The sequence below is a fragment of the Simochromis diagramma genome, unplaced genomic scaffold, assembly GCF_900408965.1.
Source record: "Simochromis diagramma unplaced genomic scaffold, fSimDia1.1 OVJJ01000026.1, whole genome shotgun sequence".
Taxonomy (NCBI): Eukaryota; Metazoa; Chordata; class Actinopteri; order Cichliformes; family Cichlidae; genus Simochromis; species Simochromis diagramma.
The window spans coordinates 2,735,012-2,760,839 of NW_024386985.1; the positions used below are offsets into that span (position 1 = coordinate 2,735,012).

At 40.3% G+C, this 25,828-nt stretch overlaps 2 protein-coding genes across 2 annotated transcripts; one reads left to right on the forward strand and one right to left on the reverse strand.

Annotated features, from left to right (window-relative positions):
* Window positions 1-4,427: 4,427 nt before the first annotated feature.
* Window positions 4,428-16,991, forward strand: LOC120738727 (divergent protein kinase domain 1A-like). Its single transcript, XM_040040149.1, has 5 exons — window positions 4,428-5,224; window positions 15,218-15,352; window positions 15,452-15,559; window positions 15,645-15,818; window positions 15,908-16,991. Exons 1-5 carry the CDS (start codon window positions 5,171-5,173, stop codon window positions 16,718-16,720), a joined length of 1,284 nt encoding a protein of 427 aa, XP_039896083.1. The 5' UTR covers window positions 4,428-5,170; the 3' UTR covers window positions 16,721-16,991.
* Window positions 16,992-17,242: 251 nt separating this feature from the next.
* Window positions 17,243-24,549, reverse strand: LOC120738728 (60S ribosomal protein L5). The gene is made up of 8 exons (XM_040040150.1): window positions 24,423-24,549; window positions 23,849-23,918; window positions 23,641-23,756; window positions 22,358-22,492; window positions 21,930-22,132; window positions 18,400-18,577; window positions 17,607-17,695; window positions 17,243-17,403 (listed from the first exon to the last, which is right to left on the reverse strand). The coding sequence occupies exons 1-8, from the start codon at window positions 24,423-24,425 to the stop codon at window positions 17,304-17,306; spliced, it is 894 nt and encodes a 297-aa protein (XP_039896084.1). The 5' UTR covers window positions 24,426-24,549; the 3' UTR covers window positions 17,243-17,303.
* Between the last annotated feature and the right edge of the window lie 1,279 nt (window positions 24,550-25,828).

The window sequence follows — 25,828 nt, forward strand, 5'->3', positions numbered from 1 at the left end:
CTGTCTTGTTGGTATATATGTATCAGTCTAATAAACTTAAACCTACACCATCCTCCATATTCTGGTTTTCTAAAAAGTACTTAGCCGAAACCCAAAGACTGCTTGGTCGAGTTAACCTCCTGAACTATCTACAACACATGGTGAAAACCTGAAATTAAGACAGAGAAGACTAGAGGTGAGACATGATCATTACTGATTACTGATGACAGATTTAGATATATTTTCATAAACCATTCGTTTGCCACATCAATAAACAGCATGGCAGGGCAAAATATTTTTTCTAACATGGCAACCTTTAAAAAGTGAAAGGAGACAGAAAGACAGGTGAGGAAGAATAAAACTTAATTGACTTTTTGGTGGCATTTTACACACAGTACTGGTACAGTATCTAGAAAATGTGGGAAAATACTGGCATCATATACAGTACTTAGCTACTTCTGAAGAAATTATGATGAGACCCTAAAAAAAATTACTACGTACAATAATGGATTTTTATACATTTTACATCAGATGAAAACGTTTGTTGTAAGATTCAGATAATTATTTGTTAAAAGCGAGACATTTTAAATGAGAATAAGAAAGAAAAGTATTTCTTTGTGCCCCCCTTTCCCCGTTAATGCCCTACCTGGGCCCCTGGCAAAACTTTGCTAGACCCGCCCCTGCACAGTTACCAGCTGTCAGCTACTTAGAAAAAGGATCCTGGTGTTATTTGTCTCTCAGAAACAGTTCATAACTTCCCTTCAACTCATTCATGTGACCTAAAAGGTAAACCTGTTTCTCCATCACCTGTTCAGCTCTGATGATTCAGTAAGGACATCTCCTGGTTTCATCTTCATGTTTCCCAGATAACCAAACTGATATCATGACCAGCAGCTTTTTTGCAGCTGTGGCTCCAGCAAACATCAGCTGATACTAGAAATTAATATCAAATAAATTCTAACAACAGCTGATCAAGCTTAGACGTGCTGCTGTTGTTTAGCGCGACATCCGCTGGTTTCCTCTTTCTGGCGCAAAGTGGGAGATAAACAAACAAGAGAGAAAAGCAGATCAGCTGATCATTGATGATTGAAGTAGAAACAGGAGAGGGAGGGGGAGAGAACGAGAGAAGAAGAGTCAGCTGTGCAGCAAAGACACAGAATAACTCCAGCTTTGTGTCTTTTTCATTGTAGCTGACTGTAAAAAGTCAGCATAACGAAAATAAACTCCACCTGAACTTGGTTTATATCTGACCCAGATAGACTGCAGGTCATAACTTCTTACCTGAAGTTCAGTTCACCGCCTCGGGTCTCTGCTCCTCCTGCCTTTCCGTCATCCACCTGCCAGCGTGTTGCATCTGCTGGCCTCCACCACTCGCTAATGTTACTGAATCTGTGGAAGCTCCGCAATAGCCACCACCAATCAATTGAGTTATTTTTACACATCTCCCAGCATCTGGCCAATCCACCACCTTTCAGTGTTTATACCGTTACGAAAAAAAAACATCGGTCCATAAAAACGAAAAATCACGTGGGCCGATGGCCAGTCCAGCTATGGCAACCAGTCTTCAACCACCTCAACAGGCTCTTTTTGACAGGGAGGAGCACATTCTTAATTGTTCACCTTTCATTGTTTTACATGCTCTAATTCATTTCAGCTCTTTGTATGTTATAACTTTGCTGCCGTCCATTTCTGGCTAATGGACCAACAGCCCAAGCAAAAGTAGCCCACAGGCTGGTTGTATAACATACTTTGAACTCTGCCTCCATCTGGCAACAGACAATCTCTGCATGTAGACGAGCAGTCCTTGGCTACCTATAGTCCACGCTGATGAAGCAAATTGAAGCCCAGGAGAGATAAGTACACTTTTACACTACATTAACATTATGGTGTACTTTGAATAGACAGAGATTTCGGTAATGGTTCATTTTTGTGCCCAGTAAACTGCACAGTTACAGAAAAACATGTTTTATTAACATTTTAACACCAGCACTGAATGGGGGTCATTAAATGCTAAAACAGTCTTTCATTGGTCAAACCTGGAAACCACATTACATAAACATTTTAGCAATCCATCTGCTCGGCAACACTTCTTCTTTCATGAAAAACAATCACAGAAATATAAGACGGCCGTCTGTTTTGATGGATGATGATACCTGTGCTGGACCTGCTAATGTGCCATATAACTGAGTGCCCATTACCTTTTGCTGGTGCACTCTCTTGAGATCCAGATTTACTGTATCTCTTTATTAGATACCAGAAACAGAACTCTCATCTCAAAGCAAAATACAGTAAAGAGGAATCTTTGTAATCTTAGGACATAAAGAGATCCACTACACCTGTTGAAATACACCATTAAAAGAAAATGCAGGTATGTGCCAAAACCTCCTAAAATATACATCAGATCAGGAATGTTTTTATACATGATCCTACTCTGGCATTATAGCTGAATGCTTTTGGCTCTCCACTTTCCTCTGCTGATACAAGCTCCCTCTGAGCTCTGAGATTTATCCTTAAGGAACATCATCAGGGTACTGTCTCTTTCTCCAGGGAAACTGTGAAAGTCTGTTAGGAATTACTCTGCTTTTGTGCACTGTGTGTTTCTGTTGTTTTTACCCAATAAATGATTAAAATTCTCCCCTGAAGCTCCTGATTTTTTTTTTCAGGACCTGAGATAACTTGTATAGGTCATCTTCTTTTCAAGGTAAGTGGTAAGAGACGCTTAGAGCAGAGGCTCCAGACGTCCATTCCAACACAAACACATGAAAGTATCACTGATAATTCAACAATAAAATAGTTTCATGTTGTGGCCATCACATAGTGTTTTCCGAAAGTGATCAGGATAATGCTTTTTTAGGTTTATTATTTTCAACACATTTATAGATTTATTCCAACCCATTCCCAAAGCGTAAAATACAGATGACTTTGTATTTTACGCGTTGGGATGAGAACGCGTTGTCCATCCACAACCAGTGTTGGGAAGGTTACTTTTAAAATGTATTCCACTACAGATTACAGAATACATGCCCCAAAACATATTTTGTAACGTATTCCGTTACGTTACTCAATGAGAGTAAGGTATTCTGAATACTTTGGATTACTTAATACATTATCATTCTTTTTACAACTACATGAATGTACTATTGCTGTGTGATTTATTACTATTACTGAAGGATACTCGCCATACCAATACCAACTAGATCTTTAAATATTAATCCAAAATGAGTAACAATAGGGTGGACATTAGGTAAGGCTGCACTTTTTGCAGTAATCTCGTATAGAAAACTGTTCCACGCGTATATAAAACAGCAGCTCTATTAAAGGGACCTCTGGTTAATACTGTAGGTCGGGTTCCGTGTCGGGCTCGTGGCCAAAAACTAGCTTTACTTTGTTGTCTGGGTCAACTTTGTTAACGAGAGACAGAGAGAGGCGTTGAAAGGCTGCTCCAGCGGAACTTATTGTTTCTGAGAAAAACACGAACACAGTGTACCGCTGAGTCTTAATAGCTTACTTACAACTGGGCTACAATGCCCATAAGGCTACATTCTATACATGGGCCGCGAGATTGAGACCCAGGCATTAGAGCCTCTTAATGCGTGTTTTGTTTGGGTTTCCACCAGCGTGGACTTACCAAACATAGAGAGGGCATAGCCTAACATATGAAACAAGAAAAGACCGCTGTATTCTGAATACCACCATTTTAAACGGTAACTGTAAAGGAATACAGTTACTCATATTTTGTATTTTAAATACATAACGCCAGTACATGTATTCCGTTACTCCCCAACACTGTCCACTACACAAGGTTAGTCATTAAAATATTCCGTGGTTTGGATTGATTGCTATGAAAATGTCGTGATCTTAAACTTAAAGTTAACACTTTCTGAAGGTTTCTAAAAACTTTGCTTGAAAACATGCTGCACATAAATTGCACAAGAGGCTGGAAATTGGTCAGTTTTAGGGTTCAGAACTCTAATTTAAAGAAAAGAGACACAAAGCATTACAACCAGTAAAATAAAAGATGACGACCTCAATCAATACAATAGAGAACTGGAAACAGAAATAGGGTTGATATGTCGTCACTTGTTTTTGTTTTTACTTTAAATGGGACCACAATTTACAAAGTCAAAACCATTCCGTATTGACTAGTACTTAAAGAATACTTCAGCTTCACCTTTCAGATTTGGAAGCGACATACGTCCTTCTTTTATATACAGTCTATGACTTACACAATATTTTCCCACTTGCAGGAATCATTTGGTTTATCTTCATTTCCATGTTCAACTTTCAAAAATCAAAATTTGTTTGAATTAAGTATAACGAAATAAACAAACTTTCTTTACAACATTGATAATAAATATTAAGTTTAATTACTAGTAATTTAAGCAAGCATTTCACATTATACATAATTTTGAACAAAAGAAAACGAAACTATGACAAAATCCACTTACCTGATTGACTGATTTGTTTATATTTCAAGTTCTAAAGTTGAGCTTTACACCTTTACACAGAAAGGTGTAAAGCTACAGAGCTTTCGATTTCCGCCTGCCCCTAGACAAATATAAATATCCTTTTTTTTTAAATTACTGTTCGATATAGGTATTTTTGTTTCTGTTTCGTAGTGCTCTGTCACTAAGCCGAATAACAGGAAAAAATAGCCTGTATTTCTGACTCATCTGAATGTTTTTGTTCTATTTAATGATTAAAAGAAGAACATGGCAGAATTGAAAAATCAATATTCAGCAGAATGATGGCTTGCCAGTGGTATGAAATGATTTACCCGTCAAAATAACTTATATCCGAAGCGTTCGCATGAACAAAAAATACTGAATGAACTACCTTATGGCTTAATTTGCAAAAACAGAACCAAAACGTAACCAAATCGCCAGCATTTGTTAAGGAAACGCGGTAAGGTTAGCAAACTGGTGCGCATCCTCTTTCTGTAATTGGCCAAAACGCCTCCAGAAGTGATCATAAACCAATATGAGTCTGACTTCGCTGCAGCAAGCGGTGCAGCTCAGTCCGCTGTCTCTCGGCGCCTAAACGCACATCCACGGTGCTGCCGACACTAATAATGATGATTTATATGTGGAAATTTTCCAGGGTCACTCCAACAGGCGTTGCCTGATACGAATGTGAAGTGCACACCGAATTTATTGCTTCAGCAGCTGCTGTGAGATGTTCGGCATTTGCCATGGCAAGAGGTCTGTTTCCATGGGGGTTCTTCAGAAAGCCTCTGTACATCCAGGTAAGAAAATCCATCTTCACTCTGGTGTGAAGTCCATTTAAAAATCTGTCGATGTATGTTTGCATGCGCTCGGATGTTACAGGGAGCCTAAATGAGTGACGCTGCGCTTGATTACTGTTAATTAAATATATATATATATATTTTTTAACCTTCAGATATCTCACATGGATTTGGAGGTAATTTACAGAATACTGTGTAGGCTTCTTACAATGAGTCATAAAGTCACTTGATGCTCGACGACTCGACAGGACTCAACCATCCTCCTGATCTCCGTTACTGTAGCAACCACTTCCATGATGCATTTAGCTGGTTGCCATCCATTCAAAAGAGGCTTTTTTATGCTGCAAAAGTTTAAGATCTCCTTTGATTATGTAAGTCATTCAGATATGTCACGTAGATCTAGTGTGACATATCTAGAAGAGTCGCCAGATATTAATGGCTGTTTTACCTTCACTCAGCAGGATTAAGCACTGCAAACGTTTCATGCTTTGATGTAAGTTAATATAAAGTTCTAGATTTCTGTTTGATATGATACTGCTCCTCATTTGAGAATCTTTGAAAGAATATTGTGTAATCATTTTCTGTGAGTGAAATTAGGTGAAGTCCACAGAGGAATTGTTCATAAGTAAAATTAAACTGGGGAAGTCCCTCAAGGACAGGTGGAGGTCTCAGGAAACGAAATGCACAGACGAGTAGCAAGTCAACTTCAGCGTGTTTTCCACTTGGCTAAAGAGGGTTAAATGCTTCACTTCTCTGTCAAACTATTGTTATTGCATTTTGTTTCGTTTGCTTTACCTAATTTAACAAATTTCCTTATCTAATCGGCACCATTTTCTTCACTCTTTTATCTCGGCAGCTGCTCCTGTTTGCTTCCTGTCCGTACTCATGCATGTTAGAAACAAAACTGTCAAATGCAGTGAAAAAAAGAAGAGACAGTCAGTCTCAAGGCGCAGCCACCAGTATCGCTCAGTTTTCTAGGCCACCCTAGCCTTCCAGTGATGACTTAAGAAGTGTCATTCAGTCATCCTTTGAGAGAAGCTATTTCCACTGAAATAGTGAAATACTTTATTTTATTGTTGGGGGGGGGGGGGGGGGGCATATAAATAGTATTTTTTTGCAACAGCACTAAACACTGCACTACTAAGCTGCCTGTAATAATAACAGTATTATTTGAAATGACTCAAATTCCATGAGTAGTTCAACTGTATATATATTATAACTGAAATCAGAAAGAATCAATGTTGTCTCCAAATGGAGCTGCACATGAAGCATTTCATCACAGGTAAAGATTCAAAAGATGTAAAATTTCAACCAAGAAATAAGAAAGAAAGGTCGAACATATGCACCAAGCCGGCTTAATATTATGACCACCGGCCTAATATTGTGTTGGGCCCCCTTTTGCTGCCAAAACAGCCCTGACCTATCAAGACATGGACGCCACTAATCCCCTGAAGGTGAGCTGTAGTATCGGGCACCAAGATGTTAGCAACAGATCCTTTAAGTGGCGATGTGGGGCCTCCATGGATTGGACTTGTTTGTCCAGCACATCCAACAGATGCGTGATTGGAGGCTTCCCAGCAGAACATTGCCCAAACTGGTATACTGCCTCTTCTGGCTTGCCTTATTCCCATAGTACACCCTGGTCCCAGGTATTTCCCAGGCAAACGAGCCACATGCACTCAACCATCCACATGATTTAAAAGAAATGTGTTATCACCTTCTTCCACTGCTCTGTGGTCCACCTTTGATGCTCAAGTGCCCACTGGTGTTTGTGGCTGACTGGTCTGTGGCTATGCAGCCCATGCACAACAAAGTGTGATGGACTGTGAATTCTGACATCTTTCTATCAGAACCAGCATGAGCTTTTTCCTCAGTTTGAGCTACAGAAGCTCATCTGTTAGTTGGTCGTACTACAGCGCATTATGTATATTATTTAAATACTGCAAAGATATCAGTAAAAGAGAAAAGATGCTTAAGATTTGTTGTTTTAGAACAACGGGAAGTGAATGGCAGGGTCTGCAAGTTATTATTGCATGCATCGCTGCAAAGGAAATGGCCATGATGTCAAAGAGCTAGATGTCTAACTTCAGAATAGAGAGAACAACTGGTGATAAAGTTCACATGTGTTAACGTTTCTGTATTACTCAGGAGGATATTACAGGGGGAGGAGTTGTCTGCTGTCTGTACAGTTATGAGTCAGATCTTCATAATATCTGTTCCAACAATGTGGCCTCCTTCTCACTTCAGAGACTTCGAAGAGAGAAGAAGCGGAGAAGCGTGGCCGGGCTGTTTCTGATGCATCTTTCTATCAGTCCTTTAGCTGCATCTCTCTTTATGTTGGCCCGCTTTTCTATTTGTCAGTGATATTAAGCAACCTCTCTGCAAATGAATCCTCCTGGCCTCTCCATCTTTTGTTTCTCTGTTCTCATGCCGTTCTCATCCCTGCACAGAAGCCCATTAAACAGCAACCTCTGAGGGATAGCTTTATAATCATACATAATGGATGAATGGTGTGCACGCTGCAAAAACCAAGTGTCAGAACAGCAGAACAGTGATGTGGTGCTCGTGATCAGCTTAAATCTCCTCTCTGCTTCAACAGATCAACAGCAGGTGATCCTTTGTAATAGTACAGCACGTCCTCGATTTTTTTCAATGTTATTTCACGAAACCTTCAGGGCTAAATACAGAAGCCTTTTAACAGAGCCGTGGGTTGGTTTAGAGGAGAGTTCAACCAGATGAAGACAGACTGTTTCTTTCCACCCACCTCAGCATATGGCCACAGTTCCCAGTCAGTCTCTAATTAATAGCTGTCACAGCAGCCACAATCAATATGGGCTCATTAGCCATGTTTGTGTAACTCTCTCAACTCACAAAGGGTCAATACATGATGCAGCAGATAGAAAAGCATAGGCCAGACTTGAAACGAAAGCCACAAACTATCGATTAGAAAAAGGCCAACCATGCATTTGTTTTCCCCATAGAGCACCATTTCCATAATGTTTTTGCTGTTGATGTATTTCAACTACAACACAATAGATGGGAGGTACACACAGCACTTACTCGTGCGGTTACTGCTGTTAAATTTGCTGTGGATCTGCACGGTCAGATTTGTAAGTACATCAATCAATAGACAAAGCAACAACGATGATATTTAAATAGCAAGACTTCAATGGATTTCCTGGTTTTTTGCAGGGCGCTTGCACGGTGATTGTGCATCATTTTTTTAAACATTATCAGTAAGACACATTGAAAAAGTGTAGAATTTGGAATAAGATGTGTGAGGGCCAGCAGATCTCAGCGCCAGTCAGAATGAACGATTGTTTTAAAATGTCAAAAAAGGAATGAACCTGCGCTCCCAGTGATATCAGTGTTGCTGTTAAATGAGAATTCTGTGAACTGTAGCACATTTCTATGAAAGCAGAAGATTCATGCGTCAATATTGTCATGTTAATAATGGATCAAATGATTGTGCATTATAAAAGCAATCAGTTTTGATAATGAGTACACATCAAATTATCACCCAAATCAGTTGGTTCAGTATATACAGCTGTGAAAAACACAGTTTTAATGTCTTCCAGCTTGATAACTTTTCAAAAGGTGACGACTTTAATGTTCAGGTTTAGTCCCAATGCTCCCACCAGTGTTTTCCAGCCACAGCCTAAGAATTTTGCTCTTAGACTGCAGGCAGAGTTGTGTTTCCTCCAGTCTCAAAAGGTCGGCTGGAAGGCTTCTTTCCTATGAACCAGCTCCCAGTTTAAATTCAGGAGACAGACAGTCACTACTTTTAAGATTAGACGTCAAACATTTCTTTTTGATAAAGCTTAATGTCAGGACTGAATCAGGTATCTTAATTTTCATTCCTCTTTTGTTTATATGTCACTACCAAATGTCATTAACTTTTGTCATTTCCAGTTTGTGATTTGTCCTTGTCTCTCTGTGCTCCTGTTTTTTCTCTACTCTTTCTCCTCACGCTTCAGCCAATCGCAGTAGATGATTGGCTGGTTCTACTGGAGGTCTCTTCCTGTTAAAAGGGGTTTTCTCCTTCCTACTGCTGCCAAGTGTTGCTCATAGGGTGTCACCTTATCATTAAGGTTCTTTCTCTAATAATCAAGGGTCTTTACCTTATGGTATAAATGAAGCTGATGTTGTAAATTGTCACTACATAAATAAAATGTAAGAGAAAATGGAGTTTTACTAATAGCATCATGAATCTTTAAGTGTCTGTCTGTCTATCTGTTCTTCCTCTGTTTCAACAATCTAAGCCAGTGTTTAATTCCAATTTAAACACTAAACCTAAGCCTTAAATCTCAAATAATCCTGTGGAGATGTGGAAAAAGTGACATGCAGCCCAAGGTGCTAACCTTTACAGAATGTCACTCTGATGGTGTAAAACTCAAATTGGGGCCGACAAAACGTTTTATCAAATTTTATTTATTCTGTCTCTATGGTTTGTTGTTACAAATACTCAGCCATTCTATAATGCTGAGCGTTGTTTGGTTGAGAAAGCGACAGCCCACAATCTGCCCGTTTTGCACGGCTACGTTTTTAACAGTCACGATCATTCTCACACTCACACATCCACACTCAGTTGATGCAGCCTTACAGCTGTCCTCTTTTCAGAACAGTAACTTTATGAACAAAACGTTTAGGGGACGTTTTTAAACTGCAGCTGCAAAAACATGAACAAGCACTGCACCGGGGTTTGATTTTCTTTCCAAAATAGGTTTCATTGGTACATAAATGATCTGAATGTTTCTCTTCCTCCTCACTCTTTGCTGGGAGTGAATGACTGATAACTGACATGCTTCTGTGGTTTTAAATCTTACTTCCTTTACTGTGTTTCTGCATCATTGACCAACAGGACACAAACATCTTTAAACACCATAGAGACAGAATAAATAGATACTGACTTTGTGTGTTGCTTTTTCAGTGCCCTTAGTGAAACATAAAGTAAAATAATGTACTCAAACTTCACAGTCCCAAACGGTAGAGAGCCACTGTTAGCAATCAGCCAGTGAAATAGGTTCAGCATTTCATTTCTAGTGAGAGTTCAATTCAGTTCAATTCAGTTTTGTTTGTATTGTGCCAAATTACAACAGCAGTCATCTCAAGGTGCTTTATAATGTAAGGTAGAGACCCTACAGTAATGCAGAGCAAACCCCGAGTGGGAACGAAAAACTCCCTTTTCGCAGGAAGAAACCTCTGACACAACCAGGCTAAGGGAGGGGCAGCCATCTGCCACGACCGGTTGGGGGTGATGGGAGAGAGACAGGACCAAAAAAACATACTGTGGAACAGAGCCAGAGATTAATAATAACTAATAATTAAATGCAAAGAGGTGTGTAAACACACAGGGAGTGAAAAAGGTGAGTGAACAATAAACTAAGGCAGAACAACCTTAACCATAAGCTTTATCAAAAAGGAAGGTTTTAAGCCTGATGTTAAAAGCAGAGAGCGTGTCTGCAAATGCAAACTGGAAGCTGGTTCCACAGAAAATGAGACTGAAAGCTGAAGGCTTCTTCTCCCATTCTACTTTTAAATATCCCAACCACAAGTAAGTCAGCAGTCTGAGTGCCAAGTGCTCTATTGGGGTGATAAGGTATTATGGGGCCTTTAACTTTACAACAAAATAATGGTTCAATAGTGTGTTTATGGCATGATACACTGCCAACAAGCAGCTCAAAATTAATCTAATTCTGCTTTTAAATGTTTAGTTGTTGTCTGCTCCTTTTATCCTAATAACACCAGGACTGAGTACCGCGAGATCTGAGGTCACTGCGTGGCAAAAAATTTGATTAGATAGTGACATATGGAGGCTGTCTGAAAGCAAAATTTCTGCATTATCTATGGTGTTGAAAGCAGAAAATGGTTGAAAAAGCCATTTGGAAAGAGATACGAATGACAAATACTGCGTAATCTACTTTCCAATACTGGAAAAAATCAGATATTTGACTTTTATTACATTGTTAGATTGTCTTACAACTGCTATTAAACTATCATTGATGGGACAAAAGAAGAAGATGGACTGTAGAGTGCTACAGAGAGGAAGAAGATGAGGGGGACAGAGACAGAGTGACTTATGCCAATAAATAAATTGGATCTGAAAGGGGCAGAGGTGGGAAGCAGGGGGTGTCCATCACTGTCAAGCACTAAGTGCAAGAACCATTAATAGAGAAGGAAGTGGGACTGCTAAAAAGTCTGTTTTTGTTCACTAATGTTCTCCAGTTGGAAAAATGCCATATAGATCTAAGTGGAGTGTATATTTTATCAGGCAGGGAATTAGAAAGAAAATCAAAAGACACAGTAATGAGTCTGGAGTCACTCTAAATGTTTCACACAGCACGCCGCGAACACCATTTACTGTTAATTACTGAGCACCTATTTAGAAGCAATTGCTTTAATGATGTACTCAGTGATACAACTCAGTTTAGAGCTTATTTGCATTCCTTTTACAGGCTTGTTCCCTTACTAATAGACCAAATGACCACTGAAAACATCAATTAAAAGGTCTCTTTATTCACTTACATCAGACCATTACAACTGTAAACACATTTTTTATACTCATTTTCCAAATTGATTGAGCTTTCCATAATTATTTTCTTCAAAAAGTGGAACAGTAATGTTAATGATGGTACTGAGGTTCACTCTACGGCTTGTAAGTGACCTGCTTGAGTCATTTATTCAGCCATAAATAAAAGCCATAGATAATGCTGGATTAAAGCAGTGCTAAGTTTGAATTTAGCATTTTCTCAGCAGCTGTGTAGCAACAAATTCATTCATCTTTTAGCCCTTAAACTTGTGTTAATTACTTTAATGACTGTGAGTCTGAATATTGTAAAAGGGAGACATCCATTAGTGGTACTGTGGTAGTACAGTTCTGTGAGAAAGTCTTTGAATACTTCCTGATTTCTAGGTTTTTGGCATATTTGTAAATGTTTCATATACTTGGACAAATTTTATTTTGATTATTCTTAAAAAATTAATAATAACTTTCATTAACCACATTTTTTGGAAAGCTGAGTTAAATGTCACTAACCATACCCACACCTGTTGAATCAAAAAATACTTTAAATAGAACGTGTCTGGCAAAGTTAAAGGCTCTAAAACATCTGAAAAAGCAACACACCATGCCACGATCAGCAGAGGTTTCAGGTGAAAACATTGTTGAGACCCTGCCTCACCCTGTCATGTGACTTATTGAGATCAACTGACACATGCGACAGATGTGAGTGGACGTTAAGAAGTTTGGGTCCCACTATGGTTGCACCCAAAACCTCTGCTGATAATGACCAATGGCCTTTTTCTCGGCTCATGTGATGAGGCACATGATCAATAGTAGTCGACGACCCTCTTAGGGAACTTCAAATCAGGGACTAGCCATCATTTGGGCTTAAAACTGAAGGCGCTTCTCGGATGAGAGGTGAAACGTCTTAAAGAAACTTAAAGAAGTCTAGTCGCTTGTCTTTCCGAGCTCCTTAGATGAAGTTAGATGCGTTCAAATACCTGGGATCGACCATCCAAAGCAATGCACAATGCACAATGCACAAGAGAGGTGAATAAGAGAGTACAGGCATGGTGGAATGGGTGGAGACGAGTGTCAAGGGTGACTTGTGACAGAAAGATAGTGCAAGAGTAAAAGGGAAAGTTTACAGGATGGAAGCGGGACCTGCTATGATGTATGGTTCGGAGATGTTGGCACTGATAGGAGGTGGCAGAGTTGAAGATGCTAAGATTTCATACACGATTAGAATTTAGTACATCAGAGAGACAGCTTAAGTTAAGCAGTTTGGAGAGGCAAGGGTAAAATGGTTTGTAAAATGGAGGGATAGTGGCTGTTAAATATGGACTTGCTAGGTATGAGGGGAAAAAAGACGAAGACCTCAGACGAAGTTTGTGGATGTAGTGAAGCTGGACATGCGGAGTAGGATGATAGGGATCAGGTGAGGTGGAGGCAGAGGCAGTAACATGCATGTGCTTGGACTGTAGGGGTCACTGTGGTGCCCCTAAAGGGAGAAGCCAAAATAAAGAAGTAGAAGAAGAGTAACATTACCACTGGTAGCAATTTTATTTATTAGCTAAAAACAAATAAACTCTTTTTTCTTCACTTTTTTTTCTGAGGATCAAAGCACTAACACCATTAACTTGTTATTTAATATAATATTAATCATACAGCTTCAAATAACCAAATGGCAGTACAACAAAACAAACCATCACCGTGTACAGGATGCAAGCAAGGAAACATTTTAACAGAAAAAAAGCTAAATCACTAAATTGACAAAAAACATAATGGAATCAGAAGAAGCTTTCCAATAATAGTATGTCTTAGAAAGAGATTTTAAAGAGGCTGCTGACTCTGCTGCCCTCATTTCTTCAGGCAGCCTGTTACTCAGTTTTGGATCTCTGCCTCAATGCCATCACTTTTTTGCAGCTTTTCCTCTGGAACAAATAAAAGCCCTCTGCCTGAGAGTCTCAGGCTATATACAGATCATATGCAAGAAAGAGGTCAGACACACAAGATGGTGAGAGGGCACGATGAGCCTTAAATGTCAACAGTCATTTGCTCTGTCAGCTGTCATCGAGCGGAAGGGGTACATCCTGTCACCAGTCCACCACACACACTCTCCCATACATGCCTACAGGTAACTAAGCGTCACCAGTTAGTCTAACATGCATGTGTAGGAGGAAGCCAGAGCATTTAGAGCATTTAACATTAATTAAATAAGGTGGAATTCTTAGTGGTTTTTGTCAGCAAGTGGTGGAGAACAAAAACGGTGCTCAAACAAAGCAACAGCAGAATAAATGAATATTCTCAATGAATGCTAATCTTTCTTCTTCTATGTCTGCTGGGTATATAAACTGGTAATCCCAAGGAGGACATAACGTGCAATGAAAGTGTTTGGTTTAGAGATTGTTCTGCTGCCCTCAAGTGGCAAAAACTAAAATTAATTTTTGCCATTTTTTGTTTGGTTTTTTTGCACCCCGCCCCCAACACTGTTAGCATACTGTTGTACAAGGCACACAACTAACCATTGAGAACAATGTGCAGTTCAGTCAAGGACATTGGAATCAACTCCTGAGCCACTTCTCCAAATGAATGATGTCAGTGTTCATTTGAAAGTTGTGCGTACTGGCCTTAAATTTGTTTTTTTTAGAAGATAAACCCATTAAAGTTAACCGTGTCAGACACACTCATCCATTTTCTTACTCTCTTATCTAAATCAGAATTGCTGTGGGCCTGGAGCCTGTCCCCGCTGTGTTAGGTTGAGAAGTGGGGTACTCCCTGGACAGGTCACAAGTCTATTGACGGGGTTGAATTAAGTTTTTAAAGAAGCAGAGTGTGTGGAAAACAACTCAGCAAACCTCAGCCTTTGCAAAAGACAAAACTGTGTTAATTATCCTGAATGCTGATTTGGGGGAAAACACTGTTTCCCCAAAGTTTAACTTGTAGTTTTGTTTCTTTTTGTTACAAGGCCTCCGATTTTTTATGCATATTTGTGTTCCTGCACAATGCAATTGATGTCACTGTACCGTTGTTGCGGTTTTCAAGTTAGGGATTTCTGATCATAACAAGCGAGCTGGCTTTGACATATAAAATATGTGGAGCGATGCTTCAGTCAACATTAGCAGCAGGGTCCTGATTTTATCTGTAAATGTGCATTAGCAAAAAATGAAGTAAGGTACAGTGTGTGCTCATCAAATGAAGGAAGAGCAATGAACTGGCCTCAAGTAACAAATATGACTCTTATTCTCTCATTAATCTCCATTATGATGTGTCAAATCTCCAGTTTAACAGATCTGACAGTTTAATGCACTGCAATATCCAGATATCTGTATGCAGTTACAGTACTGAAACATAATAGACTGCAGATTGTTTTTTTGAAAGCCTGATATCACTCTGTGTATGAATTTAAAACAATGAACTCCCATAATACAGTTTTACAGTTGCAATTCACTCCAAAAGTAACGTAAATGTTTGAAATATGTTGCCAACAGGCGAGGTTCTCCTACCTGCACATGAAGTACCTGTTCTTCTCGTGGCTGGCAGTGTTCGTGGGGAGCTGGATAGTCTATGTGGAGTACTCGTCCTACACAGAGATGTGTCGTGGGCACGAGTGCAAAAACTCAATAGTGAGCATTTCATACTCCCATTATGTACCCGCCCAATCCCATCAGGTTCTTACAAAATGTTTACAGTTCTGTGACAATTTTTTTCTTTCTTTTTTTCAGTGTGACAAATACAAAAAAGGAGTCATTGATGGCTCAGCCTGCAGCAGCTTGTGTGAGAAACAGACTCTTTACCTGGGAAAGTGCCTCACTGCCAACCCCAACAGCCAGGTCAGCTTTTTTTTTTTTTTTTTAATAAATGCAAACATCACTCTCCAGTCTGCTTTTTATTAATTTGGCTGCATCTTTATTTTAGGTTTACTCGGGGAGCTGGGGAGACCTAGAGGGTGTTATTAAGTGCCAGATGGAGGAGGCTCCTCGTTATGATTTGGGAGGTGAGCCCAGGAAAGAGACTTCTGCAGCCTTCAACAAACCAACCAAGGGAACCTCAGTGGAAAAGTTCAGAGAGATGATCACTGACCACCTAAAGGTTAGAAAGCCAAACACTAAATACTGTCAGATCCAATTTCAAGGCTTCAGTTTGGATTTAAACCTCATTTAAACTACATTTCTTTACAGGCCAAAGTGGGGGATCAGGCAAACCTCGCTGAGCTGGCAACTCAAGTATTGTCCATTGCAGATGGCAATAAGGACAGCCATATCTCACTGCCAGAGGCTCGCTCCACATGGGCTTTGTTGCAGCTCAATGAATTCCTATTGGCTTTAGTCCTGCATGACAGGGAGCACACACCCAAGCTATTGGGCTTCTGTGGAGATCTATATGTCATGGAGAAAGTACCACACTCTCCCTTGTATGGGATTAGTCTACCCTGGATTATCGAAATGTGGATCCCTGCCGGTCTGCGCCGCAGCATGGACCAGTGGTTCACTCCATCCTGGCCACACAAGGCCAAGATCTCCATCGGACTGCTGGAGCTGGTCGAGGATATTTTCCACGGCACTTTCGGAAGCTTCCTCATGTGCGACGTGAGCGCCACCACTTTCGGTTACAACGACCGCCACGACTTGAAGGTGATGGACGCGCGCCACATCGTGCCTGAAGCCATCTTCCAAGAAGTCATCAGGCAGCAGCGCTGCGACGTGGACGAGGACTGCCTGTACGGAGCCGACTGCCTAACTTCCTGTGACCTCACCAAGCATCGCTGCACAACAGAAGTCACCAGGCCAAACTTAGCCAAAGCCTGCGACGCACTCAAGGACTACATTCTGAGGGGAGCGCCATCTGATATGAGCGAGGAGCTCGAGAAGCAGCTGTACGCTTGCATCGCATTGAAAGGTTCAGCAGAACAGATGGAAATTGAACATTCGCTCATTCTAAACAACCTCAAGACTTTGCTGTGGAAGAAAATCTCTCACACGAAAGATTCCTAATAAGCGAGGATTGCACAACAGCACAATGACTGACGCTTGCCCTTTAAGTTTATTAATAAAATGGACAATCATTTTCACTGTGGAAACTAATAATCCAGTGGTATTCAATGTTTAACAGATGTATTTTAAGTTGGCACTATAGGTGTCGGCAATGTCACCAATATTAAATAATGTACACAAACGGACTCCGTTAGGATTAACTGCAGTAAACTGAGTGCAATTTTTTTGAAACCAGGATGAAGGTGAATAATAAATCTGAAGTAAGGTCCTGCATGTTCTTTTGGGTAGCTTGTGTACTATATGCTGACTGAGCCTATGGGTGTAATGAACAGTCTTCCAAGGCTCCCAGTGGATATCCAGTTCAACACTATTTTTGGCAAATCCCTGTTTTGCTCTTTTTGACCTACTTAGAGAGATTAACTAAACTTTACGAAAACAAAAGATATTTTTAATATTAAAATAGTCTCAAGAGCCACCCATTATAGCAAATGCCGTAGGAAAAAAAACTCACAAGAGGACCAATTCCTTTTCAATAGCTTTATTAGAACAAATTTCCTCATTCGGAACGGAGCAGACCAACGCCTTAATCTGCAGCCTCCTGTTCCTGAGCCCGGAGGAAGCTGGCCTTCTTCTGGGCGACACGGTCTTTCCTCTGGGCCAGAGAGAGCTTGGCACGGTTCCACCTTCGCAGAAACACACATAGACACAATTAGAATTTAGTTTAAATTAATTGCGTCAGAGCCACTGTGGCAAAACTAGTTCAAAAAGGCACTGGAGTCATGGTATTCCCTATGAATTAGCCTAGATCTCAAACTGATATTTCCCTCCCAATTTCAAATTTCAGTTCTGAGAAAGAGTAAAGCAAAGCCCAGGTATCACTTCTCACCTCTTCTTCTTGACTTCTTTGGGAGGCTTCTTTTCATGGACTGGGTTCTCGCGAATGGCAGCATGAGCCTTTTTGTACATTTCCTCAATCTGAAAAATGGATAACGACTCAATCTTATGTCCTAAAAAAATACAGATTTTGGATTTCACAATGTACACACACACACAAGAATAGATTCGATTATTATCATTTGGCTGATTTTTCAGCCCTAAACTATTCTAAGAACCAAAATGTTCAAATAGTGGCAACTACATCAATGATGAAATGCTTCATTCGTGCACTGCATCGCTCATTCCCCACGCCGAAATCCTGCTCTCTCATTTTACCAGCTGAAGTAGCTCCGCTAAAATTGCTCAACACACAAAACTAAGCTGGCAAATGTGTTGTGCAAATGTTCTATGTTGAGACGTACAAAGGCACAAATTTGCTGTGATTGATCTAAGATTTGTAAGTCAACAGCTTAGCCTCAGGAAGTGACATGAGATCACTTTAGAACTGAACCTCAAACCATTATCACACATTTTGAAAACCATCAATACCCTGTCACTGGGATTAGAATGTTCTAGTTAATTACTTTGTGAATGGCAAAGGGCCATTGCTTAGTAAAGCCCAAGCTTAACCTAGATTAACTACAGTTACAGTGCACAAGGTTCAATAAAACAAACAAAAAAAAAAACCCCAATATACTCCAACACTAAAGAAAACTAGAGCCCCCTGCCACCTGAAATTTGAATAAATCTATGAATCCACACAAAACTCAAAGGTAATTTTATAATGCAGAAAGTAAACTTGCTGAATCAGGGGTGACTCCATTCTTGATGAAGCGAGAGAACTGTTTCTTGTAAGCGTCCTCATCCTCCTCCATCAGATAGCTCATGTACTCAGACACGTTGATGCCCATGATGTGCTTGCGGTGGACCTCAGCGTTGAACTCTTTGCTCTCTGTATCATACCCAGGGAAGCGCTTGGTGCTGCAGACAAAAAAGAGAAAGCACTGTTGATATGCAGTGCAGATTCCACACACTTTGTCTTATCTGTGTCTATTTAAATTATTCTTCGAATACAAAAATGGCTCAGTTAAGCAAGTTGTCCGATTTTCACTTCGGTTTGCAATAAGTTCACTTAGCCAAGACCAAGGCTACGTCCACATTAACGCGTTTTCGTTTGAAACCGCATCGTTTTCTCTCCCTTTTGGCCTCCTGTCCACACTGAGACGGCGTTTTGGCTGATGGAAGACGTAGCGTTTTGAAAACGCTCTCGAAAAAGCACACATTTCGCAGTGGGGACGGCAAAAACGCAGACTTTCTAAAACGATGACGCATGTTAGTCATATGAAGCAGTCATGTGACAAATTAAACTAAGATAGCAGTTTAATGTTTTGTTTGCTCTCAATTTTGACAGCCCTATTAAAGATTAATATCAGTCTGTACATGCTCCAGATGGCTCATCTTCAAATTCTTTAACTCTCACTTGCTTTTGCAACTTTGTACTTTTGCGTTACTCGCAGCAACAACTCCACCTCATTGTTAGTCCATTTAAAAAAAAAAAAAAACTGTGCTTTTCCTCAACATTCTGCCGCGACGGTCTAAAGAGCCAGAAAGGAAATAATAAATGAGGCAGGTCAAAACTTCTTTCGTTTCAAGCGTGCGCAGTACTGGAGCGTAAGTGCTTTCGGCCGTTTCAATGTGGACGCACAACTCTGAAAACGACTGAAAACGCTATCGTGGACGCGGAGTGTTTTCAGACAAAAATGCCATTTTCAAATCTATCCGGGCTAGTGTGGATGTAGCCCAAAACTGCCTACCCTACTCCACTTTCCAGCGATCGGGCATTGTTTTTAAAGATTTGGACATTCTAGTTTTCTGTTCTCACTGAGAATGCGGTTTCAGTCTCTTTGGCTTTTTATGTTTCTACTGTTTGCAGAGGAGCATCTATTCTCTCCCTGCCACACGCAGCTAACACTTTCAGTAAATGAGGTCAAACAAACTGCCTCTAGGTGCATTACTGCCATCTTCAGGGAGCATAGGTGCATTACAAGATATCAAGTGCAGACTAAGAAGTAAAAGAAATTATTTTAAGAATTAGTTGCATAAACCATTTTATTTCTAATTTAAAAAAAAAAAAAAATGCGCTTTTTAAAATAGTGGCCTCCCCAGAACAAACTAAATATACTTTCTGTCAAGCAAATGATAGCGGGTAAGATGAACTAGTGAAATAAATCTACTTAACAACATGCTTTTAAAAGAAAAAGGCATCGAGATCAAAATACAACCTGAAGTTATTTTTGCCTACAACGTTTGAACCCAACACATTTACTCATATTTGTGCAATACAGTGTAAAGTATTCTAAATGTCATTAGACAGGTTGTATAAAAAGAATCAATGATCTCAAATCGCTATCTATATATATATATATATATTTTTTTTTTTTTTTTAACTAATGGACAATTTTACATACAAAACCTACAATGTTCACAAGTAAAATATGCCGTGCCGTCCACAGTCAACCTTTACTGTTACTTTTGCAAGTCTGGACACACTGCTACTGTTAGGCTACTAGCAATCACCAGAAACTCACGAATGCCTTTTTCCCCCCCCAACATCGATCGTCACCGATGAATAGCAGCGAAATTAAAGGACGCTGATATGAGATTATTCTTTTTGATCCACCCTGTATGGCTGGAGACTTAAAGACATGCCACTAATTGCTGCTCTCTTGTCTCACAGGCTTCACATATTGCAAAACTCTGTTTTAATTACAAAAATCAATACAATTCCACACAGAACAGCTGCAGGATCAAGCATTATCCACCTGCAATCAGGCATACTGTTTGTGTAGCTTGCGAGTTCAGATACACTGATGGTAGTGAGTAATACAGCCAACCGAAAGCGGAGGATATCAGCTGCCTCGTTTTACACTTGATCTTCAGATCCATCAATTACTTCCACATGTCTGCGTTTGTAAGACGAGTAACAGCAGGATAACATTCAGTAGTTTAACGTTTGTAGCTTGTATATGAAAAAATAAATACAAATCCTGATGCTTATTTTATTATTGCTTTCCTGCTCGGTCCAACTCAATAACTGTGCAGCGATTAACTCCGTAAAACGGCGGATCCTTAACTGTGCCAACAGAATAATAAACAGGCTAGCGGGAATCTGATCGTTTTATCTTTTACTTTTCATGCTGAGGAAAAGATAACCGTCCCACGTGTTCACCGCAGCACTTAAAGCGGCAATCCAAAGACCTGTTTCTGTTCTTCGTTTTTTGTTTAGGCAACACAAGTTTGGACGTTTCTGACAGCATTCAGACGACCGCTTTGTTGTTCTTTTTATAAGTCCATCTTCTACAAAGACTCATCCGACACGATGCACTGGCAGTCTCATTCAAAATTCACAACACTGACAAGCTGATGGGTAATTTGAAAGAAAAGGGGCCAGGTGGTGGGTGTGTTACGAGATGCACACATTTGCAAAGCAATGTTCTCTCTGACGACAGACTATTACATGTAATCATTCCCACACCTAATAGCCCTACTTATTCTCTGCTGAAGAGAGGTAAGTGACACATTCTCCCACTCAAAACACCTGTGGTTCTGACTGAGGTACTGTGATTGAAACCAACCACTTTTACCGAGCTGCTTCTGCAGAGTCTTGAAATAATTCACAGCACTGTCACACGATAGGATTCAATTCACAAACAACTGCTTTTCTACCGCCACCCAAACCAACTGAGGTACTTCAGTAATCACTTTATGACACGGTAGTAACAGCCTTCAACTCAAAGACGCTTTATCAAAACAAATTAGTGGAAAACTCAAAAGACAACAAGCTCAACATAAAAGGTCTTTTTCTCAGCGGGCGAGGTGCAGGCAACACTAATAACGGTAATGATAAATATTTTCTGTCAAATTTCCTCAGTCAGCACACGCAATACCAAGACCGAAACTAACCGTTACATGTAAACCAACTTCTAATTGCTGAGACTTGGCCAAATGCTTTCCATGAAGGTCTGTAGCACCAAGATGTTTGAACGTTTTATTTTCTGCATGCATCTATGGCATTTACAGGGCTTTTAGACTTTAACTAGACCTAATGATTTACTCCTTATGACATCCACACAAAATATTACAGGATGTAAGACCGTCCCTTAAGCAATTTCTCAAAAGTATAAATATTTTAAGAACTAAATTGCTGGAGCGTTTTTTGCAACGGGAGCTAGAAAAGCATTTTTGCTGCCCAGCACCAAAATGTGATATGCCAGGCAGCACACCTCACACCTGGGTATGTTTTGTTTTGTTTTTTTGTGTCTGTAGAAGTTACCTGTGTGGAATGGACAGGCCTCCATCCACAGCCCCCTTCAGGGCACCGAACACCTTGTTGCCTGTGGTGGTTCTAGCAAGCCCAGCATCCAGGTAGCAGGAGAAAGCGCCTGGCTGACCATCAATGCTCTCCACGTTGAACTCGTCACCTGTCACCTCAACCTGGCCTTCGTACACCTTATCCAGGCCAAACTTGTTCAGGAGCTGCGCACAGAAAATGTCATTTAAGAGATTTAACAGCTGGATATTTCTGGATCAGCAGTCAAAAACCTTTATTCTGGTTTCCAAGACTTTATCTATACAAATTTGCCCCGATTTCAGCAAATCGTTAGGAGGCTGACATCTGCTTAAACATTCTCAAAGGACTATGAATTTCATCGCTAAAATTTCAGGTCAATTTAAGTCTCTTGGAACAGGTTTAATACATACCCTGCGGGCCAGCAGCAGACCAGTGCAGTAGGCTGCGGCGTAGTTTGTCAAGCCCACAGTGACTCCATACTTTGGCAGCTCGTGTGAGTAGGCAGCACACACGATCATATCACCCTCAATCTTGGCATAGGCAATCTGCAACACAAGCGCAAGGAAATGAATTCACAGGAGGAGAAAAATCTTGAAGGTGTATTTATACTCTGGACTATAAAGCAGCTCAGCATGATGCTGCTGCACATCACAGTGATTTAATGGCAACTAATTTTAAACTTTTTATAGATTTAGCGAGATTTGGTTATTAGAATACTGCAGCTAACAAAAGGGAAACTGACTTGGTAATAAAATAAACCTGATCTCTAGAGATGAAAGTAAGTGAATTTCGGGGTGCGTGCTTTTTTTCTTTTCTTTTCTTGTGACGCTTAATTTTGATCTGCATGAGCAAGCCAGACTTAGTGCTGTCATAGTTGTACCAGCACCAACTTGAATTAGCTTAAGTCTGCAAGGCTCTGTTCATCAAAAACTACTGTGCTGTACCTGAGAAGTACGCATGTGCACAGCTTTTTACCCTTGAATTAAGATGGGCATGAAGGATATGAGCTGTTAAAATGATCTGCAAGCCAGTTACTACCCAGCAAACATGGCTGAAACAGTAGAACCATTTTCCCAATCAAATCTTCCTGCATTACGAAGGCAAAACTGGTACGATAGATGGCAGGATGTTAAGGTTCTTAACAGCAACCCAGCTGTTTCTGACAAATTAAGCAATTCTAAACATTAATGCAATGAAGAAACGAAACTGATGTGCCATTCTGTAAAAATGACTGACGAACACTTTAGTTATCAAATTATTAGGGCTGTCAACCTTAACGTGATTAACATTTTTAATGTATTTAACCCATCTGCAGGACAGAATGGACAATCTTTGGACAAACTGCCCGAAATGCGTTGACAGAGACATGTGATGATGGATTAATCCACGTTAACACATCAACTTTGACAGCCTACAAATTATTAAAGTCAACGTCACAAACACCTACTACCATTAACATGTTTTTAAAAATATACACATCACTTCTCTGCCCCTGACATCAGCATTATAAATGATTAACACAAGTGGTTTGGTGGATCTGTCAGCTGATTTGGGTAAAAAGTGGACCTCAGAGTGAGGTACAGAGGAACACCAACAGCATATACTCTGACCCTTTCTCAGCCAAATGTTGTAGTGTCTGTCAGATATTTTGACCTCCTGCAGTTATAATGGTGCAGGTGCAACAAATGTTTACCTGGCAGATGATGTCCCTGTTGGAGAAGCGGACAATCATCCGGTACTTGGGTGTGTTGTACTTATTCTTGTCCTGAACGACCAGGCGCTTGCGAGCAAAGAAGTCAGTCTTGCCCTCTGTCAGACACAGAAATCATGAGTTACTAACAGAACGACAGCCATAATAAGACAAACATGAGACGACTGGGAGCATCACGGGTATGGGTTACCTCTCCTCCTCCTGAATTTGACCTGGTACCTCTTAAAGTAGGCCTTGTTCTTCACCACTTTAACAAAACCCTGAAAAAAAGAAGTGTCAACTTAACAGCAAGTTCAACAACTAATACAGATCTTAACTCCTCAGTAAGACACTTGGAGATTGGTTTATAATGCTGCTATGAGCTGGACTGTCACTGTCAGATAGAAGAACTACAGTCGGTTAACATCAGCTAGCCGACCCAATGAAAATCAACGGGAGGAGTTAGCATAACTGCTAAGTAGGGCAGTCGCTAAGCTACAGGACCAAACGTAGTTTTAAAAATATTAATTAAGAGGACGTGATCTTAAGGACCTACTGGTCACACATCAATGTAAAAGTTTCAAACATTTTACAGACAACAGGAAGCGGTAACTTTGTAAAGGCAGCAGGTAGGCCACGTTTAAGCAGACCAGGGTAGGCATTGGCAAGACTGAATCTATCTTCATCTGAACACCAGCAATGTGTTTTCAAACATCTGGCACCACACAGCACAAGATGTACGCGTAATGTATACATATAGGCACATATGTGGACAGATTACAAACCATTTTGCAGTCTTTTTGTCTCCTTATGAAGGAGCCCGGAGCCAAAGACTGGGGCTTGACTCCGCTGCACTGGAAAAAGGAAGATCATCGTGCGCACGCTCAGTAAGTACCGCGTCACAGGATGCGCCATGCCGCTTTGGAACCTTGGATTCACAACACTGCCTCCTAGAGAGCTGGGGAAGCTATTTACCCGATTATCTGCTTGGGGTTTTGGTGTGTGTTTTGTTTTGTTTTTTTGTTTTGTTTTTTTGTTTTGTTTTGGTGTTTTAACATTCCCGTGTAAAATCATTTAGATTACATCACATTTCCAACCTCATCCCCTCAGAATCAGCTGGTCTTTTTGCTCCTATCTCAGCCTGTTGTAGTCAGAAAGCGATAGTAAGTCTCGACAAATGCATGTTTCATGAAACACGTCACCAAAGTTGAGGTGTATGTCAAGTTTGCAGCTGCATTCCACTTAGCTCCTTCAGTTTCAGACTCTTTGTGCATAGCCACTGACACACCCTGTCATGGATAATGAATAGAGTCATTTTCAAGCGTAGTTAACTTGCAAGTTGTAATGTCTGCTGTGGAAAAGCTCTGCTGCTTAAAGTTTCATTTATCTACTTTAACTTTTTTCCTCAGAATAATCCACAGACACAAACGTGACCTCTTTTTCAACCTGTTGCAAATAAAGTGAAAGTGGAGTGTCTCAGTAATGTTCCCAGACAGGAAAAACACTGTTGAAATGTAGTGTCAGTTTTCAGTTCACAGATGCACCAAAACTGCTAACTGTTAGTTCGTGATTTATTGATGTAGACAGGGAACCTCACACAGACAAAATAGTAAGATATAGAGTGGCACTAGGTTCTGTGCCAGGACCAATACTTTTCACATTTTTCATGCTTCCAGACATAGCCAGCACTCGGTGTCTCAGGAGGGCAATGCTGTCCCATCCTGGGCAGCTCCTGTTCAACCTCATGCCCTCTGGTAGGAGGTACAGGTGTTTAAAGTCACCTTTTTTTCCCTGGGCCATCAGAACATTGAACAACAAGGCCAGTGATTGGACTTAGTGAGCCTCACTCACCACCCCCTACCTGTTAATATTCAGTACAATTTTCACACAAACACCAGCATAACATGGCACAATATACAATAACACCCACAACATGGCTGTTGCAAAAATAAAGGAATCTTTACCTTTATCTTTACAGCACTGTAACCTAACTGAGCCATTGATACAAGTCATGATGGATCCTTTGTTTCATGATGTTTGCCCCCCGATCTATGTCGCAGCTGAAATCAATGCTAATCAGATCAATAGCACTGCGAGATACTGCACTGATTGATTTGGTATCAATCAGAAATCAAGTAAATAGAGGGTGTGTCTTAACACAATAAGACACACTTTTCAGCTTTTCATGTAT

What these genes read in the sequence shown, in the direction of transcription:
- LOC120738728 (XM_040040150.1), bottom strand. An exon ending in GTCTGCTGCTGGCCCGCAGG is followed by an intron (nt 22,133 to 22,357) that starts GTATGTATTAAA and finishes TTCTGTGCGCAG; the next exon opens with CTCCTGAACAAGTTTGGCCT. An exon ending in AAAGAAGTCAAGAAGAAGAG is followed by an intron (nt 17,404 to 17,606) that starts GTGAGAAGTGAT and finishes GTTTCTGCGAAG; the next exon opens with GTGGAACCGTGCCAAGCTCT.
- LOC120738727 (XM_040040149.1), top strand. Translation starts at nt 5,171, where the DNA reads ATGGCAAGAGGTCTGTTTCCATGGGGGTTCTTCAGAAAGCCTCTGTAC. An exon ending in ACGAGTGCAAAAACTCAATA is followed by an intron (nt 15,353 to 15,451) that starts GTGAGCATTTCA and finishes TCTTTTTTTCAG; the next exon opens with TGTGACAAATACAAAAAAGG. An exon ending in CTGCCAACCCCAACAGCCAG is followed by an intron (nt 15,560 to 15,644) that starts GTCAGCTTTTTT and finishes TCTTTATTTTAG; the next exon opens with GTTTACTCGGGGAGCTGGGG.